At 34.9% G+C, this 10,935-nt stretch overlaps 1 protein-coding gene across 3 annotated transcripts; it reads left to right on the top strand.

Annotated features, from left to right (window-relative positions):
* The first annotated feature begins 7,494 nt into the window (after positions 1-7,494).
* Positions 7,495-10,723, top strand: LOC130979708 (uncharacterized). 3 transcript variants are annotated; one of them, XM_057903234.1, is made up of 4 exons: positions 7,495-7,825; positions 7,999-8,568; positions 8,657-8,765; positions 10,052-10,723. In XM_057903234.1, exons 3-4 carry the CDS (start codon positions 8,672-8,674, stop codon positions 10,270-10,272), a joined length of 315 nt encoding a protein of 104 aa, XP_057759217.1. In that variant the 5' UTR covers positions 7,495-7,825; positions 7,999-8,568; positions 8,657-8,671; the 3' UTR covers positions 10,273-10,723. The 3 variants fall into 3 exon arrangements, with proteins under 3 accessions (XP_057759217.1, XP_057759216.1, XP_057759215.1); XM_057903233.1 differs by having other exon boundaries at positions 7,982-8,568; XM_057903232.1 differs by lacking the exon at positions 7,999-8,568 and having other exon boundaries at positions 10,052-10,720.
* The last annotated feature ends 212 nt before the right edge of the window (positions 10,724-10,935 follow it).

The following is a 10,935-nucleotide window of genomic DNA, read 5'->3' as shown; positions in this document are numbered from 1 at the left end:
CAAGAGGAGAAAGATCTAGCTCATAACTAAAAGAAACATTTCATCAAACACATAGAAGGCAATAAAGTTAAACAACATGAATTGCAAGAATTAAAGAGAGATCTAACTACAAAGACAAGAGATCAATAATAGAAAACCAAAGCAAACATGAAAAGACATGAAAATCATAAATTGCCTTGAAAGGAAAATAGAAATCTACAAAAAAATTCATAAACTACAACTAACAATACAAAGAAATTACATGAGAAGTAGAATGCTACAACTACAAGAGAACAATTAAAGATGAAAAAAGAAAATTAAAGCAAAAGAGGAGAAGTAGATCTAGATCTAACTAAGAACCCTAATCTAGAGAGAAGAGAGAGCTTATCTCTCTAGAAACTAACTAAAGCATGACAAAACTAAACTATAACTCCCTAACTAACTAATTGGTTCATCCATCTTCAATTCTTGGGTTAAATAGCATCAGAAATGAGTTGGATTGGGTCCAAAATGCTTCAGAAATCGCTGGCCACGAGTTGCCTTTAGTGAGTCACGTGCGAGCATCAATGCGTACGCGTGGGTCACGCGTACGTATCTCTAAACGCCAGACAACTATAACAAATTTTATATTATTTTGAAGCCCCGGATCTTAGCTTTCCAACGCAACTAAAACTGCCTCATTTGAATCTCTGTACCTCATGTTATGATCGATTAAGTGCGAAGAGGTCAAGATTGACAGCTTTGCGATTCCTTCATTTCTTCATGAGTTCTCCATTTTTTACATGCTTTTCCTTCGTTCCCTTAATCCAATATTTGCCTTCTAAACCTGAAATCACTTAACAAACATATCAAGGCATCGAATGAAATTAAAGTGAAATAAAATTAGTGATTTAAAGGCCTAAAAAGCATGTTTTCACTCTTAAACACAATTTAAGGAGAATTTGCAAAATCATGCTATTTTAGTGAATAAATGTGGGAGAAGGTGATAAAATCTCCCAAATTAAGCACAAGATAAATCACAAAATTGGGATTTATCAGAACCCACTAGGCAATCCTAACCTCCAATCATTCAAGGTTCAAGCCTAGAGTCCTTTCTAATTCAAACAAGGTAAACAAACTAAGTCTCAGTCATACTAGTGATCTCAAAATCTCAGTTCTTCCCAATACAAGTCATTATATCTCTCTCTCTATATCATAATTGTCCAAATTCCATGATTCTATATCAAAAATCAGTCCCAATAGTATCAATTTATTCTCAATATTTAGTCTCAACCCGTAGCAAGTGGGACAAGTCACAACCTTTGTATCTACCCAGGAAGTTTCAATATCAATCAAATTCATTTCCATCATCCAATCAATCAATCAATAATATTGCATCAAGTACAACCCTTAGCATCACCATCGCCAGCATAAGGGATCTCTCATTTGTTCAAACACAAACAAAACAATACAAAGAATACATAAATAGAGAGACAAATAAAGCAAGTAGCTCAAATAGCATATAGATACAATTATTCAACAAAGCAAGCCAAATACAAGATGCACACCCAATCAATACACACAAATGCAAATGACGCATGCCTGCCCTATTGGCCATGAGCTCATGCATCGGTTTTATTGCCAGAACATGACACGAGTAAGCAGGATTAACCAACCGTCCTTATTTGTAAGTTCCACGAGCAAGCAGGATTCACCAACTATCCTTTCCCGGAACACGCAAGTGGGATTAACCACCGTCCTTGCCTATCACATTAAACCATGAGTAAGCGAGATTAACCAACCGTCCTTACCAGGTACTTCGAACAAGCGGGATTAACAACTGTCCTTTTCTAGAACAAATATCAGTCAATGCACAAGCGGGATGAACCACCATCCTTATCCGAAAAACCATGAACAAGCGGGATTAACCACCATCCTTGTTCTAGTATAACTCAGTTTAGTGTGCAAACGGGATTCACCAATATCCTTGCCACGAGTAAACATCAGTTCATAGTAAAGTCTTTAATCAACTTTTAAAATCATTAAGTTCATTAACCATATTCTCCTTTAGTTTACCAATTCCTTTGTCTCGTGACCGGGATAACACCACCGTTCTCACAGCGAGCAGGATAAAACCTCTATTCCACAACTACACCGCAACCATAGAATAAGTGGGATGAGACCACCGTCCTTGTCTGGTACAAGTGCCAGAGCAATAACAAATCAGTACGCAAGTGGGATAACACTCAGACCTTGCCATAAACAGATATCCAATCCATACAAAAGTAGGATATCATGCAGACCTTGCCAATCCAGCCATTCAGGCTATAATCAATCATTATCAGTGTTCTTAAGTAATTTTATAAGTGATTTAACTCATTAACCCCAATTATTTATCCATTTTATCGTTTTGAATCCATAAACCCCATTCATGTATCAGTTTTTTAATTTCTTAATCATGTGAGTGGGATGGAACCTTTGTCCTCACCGCGAGCGGGATAAACCACCATTCCCACAATAATTTTATCCGGTTTACTAAGTGGTTATCCAAGAATTAATTCAATTTAATGTCTTCAATATGCTCTCACTCCTTCCAGAGTCTAAAAGCTAGTTTCCCGACCTTAAACATGGATTACAGAAGTTTAAAAACTTGTTGAAAAAGTCAAACAGTACAAAACAGAATTTAAATGAGAAAACAGGACTTGTACGTATGCATCACCCTTGTGCGTGCGTATGCACAAATCATAAGGGCTTCTCAACTTGTGTGTATGCATGACTCCTGCGCGTACGCACAACTTGAAAAATTCCTGGGCGTGTGTACACATGACCATTTTCATCCGTTCTGACCTGTGCTGCACACACAGGCCAAAATTATGGTTCTCTGCAACTTTTCAAAATTCAGCCCAAAACCTCAGTTTTCAAACACTCATACTTCCTCTACAAAATTCTGTTTTTCTTCAATTTTTAGATAGTTTTAAAGAACTTTTCATTAACTTTAATTTAAGACAACTTTCATTCAATTCCAAACTCCGGGTGCCAAGTGATGACCCGTCAAATTGATTAAAAAACTATCCTTTACCAAATTTACACTAATGCTCATTTTCTCCAATTTTCCATCCCACTCAATTCCAAACCATACCAAAACTTTTACTAAGCATTCTTAGCACTCATTCACCATTTTCTAATCATTCAACACATAATTAACCAATTTCAATCTGCTAACCATTTCTAAAGTTTTCTATCAATAATCAAACCAACAATCCATTCATATAACCAAATTCTCATTATTCCAAAATAATTCGCCCGTGACAAATTCACCACTTACTGTGACTTATGATATAGGGAATATCTCACCCTATCTTGGCCTCTGTCCCAATTTTTATCATAATCAAGCATATCATAACTCATGTTCAATACAACTCATTCAAATGCACATTAATATCACTCAATAACCACTCAATTCACAAATCACAACCAATTAACATAACATCAACTAATTTCATTCTTTCTATCTTAGGGGCAATTAACCTATGTTTTCATATAGCTTTACATAATGCCTACTTGAAACTAAAATCTGTACCTTGATGACGGTGGTTTCAACCTCGGAAAACTCTTCTCCGGAAATTTAACCTCCACCAAAACCTCACCACTTTGATCTGCAACTCAACTCCGTACCAAATCATGGCAAACCAATTTCAAACAAGCCAAGACAATCCACACAATCTAATCACAATAATTACTCAATATTCATACTAGAATTTTACGCAAAATTATAGATAATGAAGGGATTTAAGCTTTCTTACCTTACTCCACTAAAAAATACAATGGAACCCGCTTGGAATCCATTCTAGAGTAGCCCTAAAGAACCAAAATCACAAGTTTCTCAACAACATATCCCCAAAAATGTGAATTAGAAGAGAATGGAAAACTGGATAGTAATTTCGTATTTACTTACTATTATACCTAAATAGAATTAAAGAGAAACTCAAGACGAATGCAAGACCGCAAATGGCTTGTCAATCGGAGCTCCAGAGCCAAAGTTATGAACAAATGAAGATGGTGATGAATGTTAGGGTTTTTTTCTTCCCCTTTCTCCCTTCTATCTGCCCCTCTCTCTCTCAAATGGAGAATTTAATGTTAAAATGGGTTAAGTATGAGTTTAAATAATCTGGACTTGGATCCAGTGAAGCCCGGTTCAATTACTTTATCCCGTTGGCCCAACTTTAAACCAAAATATTTAAGATTAGTACTTTAATCCACATTCTAAATATTTTTATTCTCCAAATTATAAATTTTTTATTTTTTAATCTGTTTTGTTTATAATTAATTATTAAATTAATTAATTATTCAGCATTTATCAGAGTTTTACACAAAGGTTAGTTTATTATAGTGGTTAAATCAACTTTTTTAATGTTCTTGTTAATTTAATGTTAATTATGAATGTTTTAACTTATAACTGATTAATTAATTAACTGAGACAACTTGAGTTATTATTTGTTCATATTTTATAGGATTTATGAATTTTGAGGTGTATCCACCTAAATGCATCGGATGCATACAATCCGATTGTCAAACCTCTTTTGCAAGCCACTGGGTTTTATCACATATCTCAGATTAGAGTGATTTAAGGACAGTCGACTTTAGTAACAGTTTTAGCAGGAAGATGGCACCTTGATATTGATACTTTTCATTTTTTAACTAGTGAGTGTGTAATTACATTGGAAGATATGGCTCTAATCTTAAGTATTCCGATAGATGGTCTTCCTGTGATAGGAACAACTATGACTAGTCACGAGGCCATGGAAGTTGAATGCTTACATCAATTTGGAGTTGCTCTTAGAGCCGATGATTGTAGAGGAAGTTACAATAAGATGAACTGGATTAGAAATGTGAAAGACATATTACATCTGAATCATCGATTTTCCATTGAGAAGTACGTGAAGTGTCATATATTGTTATTGGTTGGGTCAATCTTGTTTGCTGATAAGTTTGGGTCAGCAGTTCACTAAAAATTTATGTTACTACTTCGCAACTCTTCTTGGATTCATGAAATTAGCTGAGGATTAACACCGCTAGCATATTTATACAAAGCATTGTGCATGGTATCTCGCTTTGACTGTATGGAGTGTGACGGTCTATTAACATTGTTACATATCTGGACTTAAATTCATATGTCGTTTCTTGTCCCGATTCCCGGTGTCCGATGATATTTTCCACTTGCTAACAAGTAACAATAATTGTTAATAACTTGGACACCATGTTCTACTTTGTATTTTAATGTCTCTTCTGATAGAATTTACTAATGAAAGAAAATGATGTCATATGGCATAACTGGGAGCGTGCTAATCAGCCGTATAGATATCATACTGTTGCTCACTTTAGGGGATTGTTAGATGAAGTTCGGGAAGGCTAGGTATGATTCTCATGAAATAATATAGAATCATCTCGATATACATGCATGTTTGGTGCCAGTTTCTATTGTTTGTTTTCCTCCAGTTTGTTTGGAAAGTTTACGGTGTTGATCGGATTGAGCGAGATGCCATACCCAAAGATATTCGTCGTCATTCACAAGTTTGGAACGTGACGGTACCATTGATAGCATTTGAAATTCTTGAGTAGCATGCAACCGATAAGTGTAGGAGATAATTTAATTTTGTACACGGTGTCCCCCATCAAGAGAGGTCTCTGGATGGCCAACACGGTAAGGTGTTGACCTGACCTAAAAACTTGGATTGGTCCGTCAAACATAAATTTTGGATAATGCAATGGATCAACTAATTCAGTCATGTCCTAAAGGAGGATCTTGTGCCCTTGCAACATCCATTGGATCTTTACATGTATTGGCATCGTGAGAAATACGGGACTTACTTGCACTTGTCTAATCTTGTCTTGCAAGAAAATCAAGAGAGCAATGTTGTGCAGAATGAGCCACTCCATCCAAATGCATAGCCATCACCATAACCCGCAAAACCCCATAGTCAACACCACTACAAGAACAACCTCATCAATCTTTAGAAAACTATGTTTCTCAGATCTATTCCACATTGCCTTTTACATCGTCTTTTCCACTGCGTCAATAGTATTGGGGTGTATCAAATTTAAAAACAGGAGACCAAGCATCATTTAGCCAGCTTCTTGGATTCATGGTGACAATTCCAGGTCAATCATAGTCTTGTAACGAGAGAGAGGTGTCCCCACCTAAGTCGACGCAACCGATTGTGCTAACCCCTGGAAGAAGGTCATTTGATTTAAGTGACAAGTCAGCATTGAAATAACGTTATTTTTTAGTGTGACAGTCAATGGTTCAAATGACGTCGTTTTGGAGTCCCTGATTCAATTAGTAAGATTGATCACGATCTTCCTTTCACTTCCATGCACTCTTATAGTAACACTGATGCCCTATTTTCCATTTCGACATTGTTAAGGAGAAGATGAAGAAGCCTTCATCATCATCACCGACTGAAACATTCAGTTGACTTGTTTGCGAGACAAACACATCATCAATAGACACCATCAATGAACTATTAAAAATTTCTTATGTAGTGTTGGAGAGACCAGTATAACACCTATAACAAACACACCATCAATAGACATTTCCATTGGAACCAACCCATCAAGTGGCACCATGGGCATTGACACTGGCACTGATACCACTCCATACAGTACAATTCCTGTACTAGGAAGGATTGACAGTGGCGGCATGGGGCCTTCCAGGTCCGGCATAAACGACGAGAGTCATGATGGGGTTAAACTTGTTGACAATTATCTATTCTCTTTTCTGCATTCTTTATTGTTTGGTGAAGTTAATAGAAAGAAAAAAAATGGCCATTACTCTGATCTTAGGATTTTGTTTTTGATGAATAAACATTTTTATTACTCTAAAGTTGATTATTGGCTTTGTTTTTTTTATTATTATTAAAGTAATCAATGTATATTTTGTCAATGAATTTTTTTTTGTTTAGCTTTCATTCTAGTGTTTGGTTATGATTTGGCATTTTGTTCACAGAATTTGGTTAAGGTTTTAGGATTGGTATAAGTGGAGTTAATAATGTTTTTGGTTATGTTCTTAAAAATTTTATCCTGATTAAATTTATATAGAATTTCGCAGTCTGAACTGTTGCAGCTGCATTCACTTAAAACTGATTTGATCAAATTTTGTAAAAATATGATATTGACTATAATTAGAATGTAAAAAGATGTGCTGACATGTAACTTAACGTGTTATGTTAGTTTCTGTTAATGTCCTCAATGTTAGATGTGACAGAAAGATTAACGTGACAAAACTAAAATCTTTGGGATATACTTAATTAAAAAAATTTCGAAAATTAAATTGAAGATCGCATGATCTTTTAGAGACTAATTTACTATATACTCAATTTTTTTTGCTTGTAAAAATGTAACTAAATGTATAAATTAGTACATTGTAAATAAATATTATTTAAAATAAAAAATATATTGTTGTCTTCATTTTTCATTCTTCATTTTTGTTATATTTTAGTTAAACCCCAACTATCCGGTTAAACTTAAGTACTTAATTTTTGTAGTTCGATATTTTCCCCCTCACGACTCACTTCACAAAATCACACTGACCACCATCGACTCCGACCTTCATCGACTCACGCCCGTCACATGCACTACTTAGCAGGCCAAACCATGCGAACCCTAATCCTCCTTCCCTGAGCTTCGCTCGGCGCTTCTGCGGCCGCCTCCGATGCCGACGACTTGTTCCTCTGCTTCCTCTCTTCCGCCAGATCTGCTCGCCATCTCCTCCTGCGTTGTGCGTGGTTCGAATCTGCTGCTGCTGCTGCAGCACGAGCGTCCTGCCGCCGTCACCCGCCAGCGCCGTCGCCGCCACCAATAATAGCAGGTTTTTTCCTCCTCCTTCGTTTCTTTTCTTTATTTGGATTTGCCTTTTCTTATTTCATTTTTTTCTTTTTTCTTTCCTGCTAGGTTTTCATTTAATTATATGGTTGTACCATATTTATCATTACAAAATTGTTGATTATATTTATATCTTAATTAGTAAGAAGAATAATGCAGAACAACTATTTTTGCTGGACTGTGGGTGCTGTTCTGGCTCTGTAATGTGTGTTTTGGAGGCTGTGCCGTTTTTGAATTTTTGGTTCTGTCCTTTGGATGTTATGCTATGAGATAGGTGGTTCTAATGCTTCTGCCATCGATTCGGGTGTCTCTGCCCATTGCAATCCTCTGGAATTTTGAATTTTGATTAGTATTGTACGTTGGATATACACTTGGTTAGGATGGAGCTCCTTTGTACTTGTGATTTATAGAAGTCAAAGGTTATTTGATTTACCTTGTGTATTATCAATGGCTATGTATTTAAAAAGAGAAAAAAAGAGAAAAAAACAAAGAAGAAAAAACTAGGATAAAACTTAAAAGAAAGAAAGAAGTAAATCTTTAACAAACCTTAAAGAGGCTTTCTTCTGGAATTAGTGTTACTAATGTTAATGAAGAAAAGTCAGCACAAGGTAAATCTGTAAAGAACATGGAATGTATCTTAGGTAAAGAATATGGTGTACTGAGTGTGCCATTTTTTATTCAAAGTTTGCAACTGTGTTTTGATGAATTTCATTGAGACTGAAATTTAAGGTACATTTGTATTTTGGTTTAGTCTTTTCCTTTTCTTCTTTTTTATTTTTTTTATTTTACTTTATTTTTTCTGTTTCTGCTTCATTAGGGACCAAAAGCAACAATGAGTGTGATTCAGAAGTTTTTCATTGCTTCAATGTTCATGTGGGCTGTCCCTGTTGCAATTCTGTATGGTTTTAACAATAATCTGTTTCCTGGTAAGGTTTCATAGTTTTAAGCATTTTTAGTTGTTTCTTTACTGATTTATATTTTTTTCCAAGTGGTTGTTGGTTTGCTTGATAATTTCTTGGTCTTACATTTGTTTAAGAGTTTGGGTTTATCTCAAATTTTTCAAGTACTGAACCCATCTTTGTTACTTGTTTTCTGCTTTCTTGTCGAAGAGGTTTTTCTTTGTAATGTCATAACTTGATAAAGAGGTTGGTTATGACAACTCATGATCTTGAAGGGAAATGTTATTACTTCTTAAACAATGCATTAAGTTAGAATTTGCCTTTATAAAGGCATTCAGAAATTTCTAGTCACACATTGGCTTCAATTTTCAGTGGCATCTGCAAATTGGAAATATGTAATAGTCATTGCAAATATAAATCGCAAGTTAGATGCTTTCTTGTTTCTTATTTATGTTTCACATATAGTGCTTGTTTGGGTACCATTAAGTTGATAAAAAAAGATATTTTTTTTGATGAAAACTTTTTTTTTTAATTTTTAAACGTGTTTGGCAAATTTCTAGTAGTAAAAGTAAAAGCATAAAAGATAAAAAAACATCTTTTTTGAGAAGCTACAATTTACATCTTTGTTTTAAAGATCTTTTTTTAATAAAAAAGATATTTTCACATAATAAATAAACAAAAAAGTACTTTTATATTGTTGTGCCGAAACATAATTGATAGATAAAAAGAGCTTTTTGCATGTGATATCCAAATATAAAATTACTTTTACTTTTCTAAAAGATCTTTTAAAAAAATATAACTCGAAAAAAGATATTTTTTTAGAAGCTCATCCAAACAATCCCATAGACGGGGTGATCACACAAGTGCCTTTTCCGATATTTTTTCCAGGTGGTATTATGGCGTCCTTTGTTCTAGCCAACCCCACCTAGTGGGATAATGGATAAGGCTTTTTTGTTTCTACTGTTATATTGCTAAGCATATATGAAATTGCATTTTGTCAACATCTTTCAGTGCTTTGAGATGCTGAACATATCAGCTTAATTCTCAAAACAGAACTCTTTGACTCTCTTGGTATATGTTTACTTGTTTATCTGAACTGTTATCTAAATGTTCCCATACTAAGATTCTTCAAATATAAAGTTTCCCTTTGTGTTATTTATTGAGTGTTGCATTTCCCTTGCCTGGTGGGAATGGATCTCATCAGTTTTCTTGTTTGTTTCCTTTAATGTTTCTTGAATGCAATGTAGAGTAATGCCCCATAATAAAATGTGTATGATGTAAAACTAGCTCACCTTGTTCCCTTTGTGTTACAGGAACAGACAATTTGTCCCCTTACTCTGTGACACTAGTGAGTGGATTTCTTGCGGTTATATCAGTTAACGTAGTCATAGCATTTTACATATACTTGGCGATGAGGGAACCTGCCGAAAAACACGAGCCAGATCCCAAATTTCTCGCTGAGGCCAAGGCTAGTATGAAGCAGCCAACAACTGATGCTCCGCAATCTTCTGACTCTCAGAAGAAAGAACAGTAGGCTGTGTCCTTAGGCAGTTAGCCCTCTTTGTTGTACTGTTCTTCTTAGGAAGGATAGGAGAGAAGGGGATGAAGGGTGAAGGTCCTGAATTGTGCACGCTTGATCATATCTTAGTTATGACGTTTGCATATGATCCATGTTGTGCACAATCTCTGTTTTATTCTGACAGTATTTTATGTATCTACTGATCAATTTGCCGCTCCATTGCACAGGGTATGGACAATTGTTATTTCTTCGTTATAAAATTTTTAATAATTTAAAGGGTCACTCTAGTATACAGATACCATTTCATACAGATTTACAGATTTATATAATTAAAGAACACGTGTAGCAAATGATTCGGAATCGTAATCAGGTTGTCTGAATGCTTGTGAAGCCTTGTTGAAAAGTCCAAGCCAAGCCGGCCGCTTTACATATTTTCCTACTTGTCCTAATTGTCCAGCAATTATAGTAACGTGATTTCTTTTAACATGAATTGTTGTTCATATCATGTGGATTATTTTTTTTATTCTTTTCATCTAAAATATTATTTTAATGTATAAATTCAGTAAAAGAATGATGCGAGATCTGATTCCCACAGTTATGGTCATAAATTTTTATTATTATTATTATTATTATTATTATTATTATTATTATAAAATATAAAGAGTTATTATATACAAT

Source organism: Arachis stenosperma, chromosome 5, assembly GCF_014773155.1.
Source record: "Arachis stenosperma cultivar V10309 chromosome 5, arast.V10309.gnm1.PFL2, whole genome shotgun sequence".
Lineage (NCBI taxonomy): Eukaryota > Viridiplantae > Streptophyta > Magnoliopsida > Fabales > Fabaceae > Arachis > Arachis stenosperma.
Note: the sequence above shows the minus strand (reverse complement) of the source record. Positions and strands in the feature narration are given on the sequence as shown.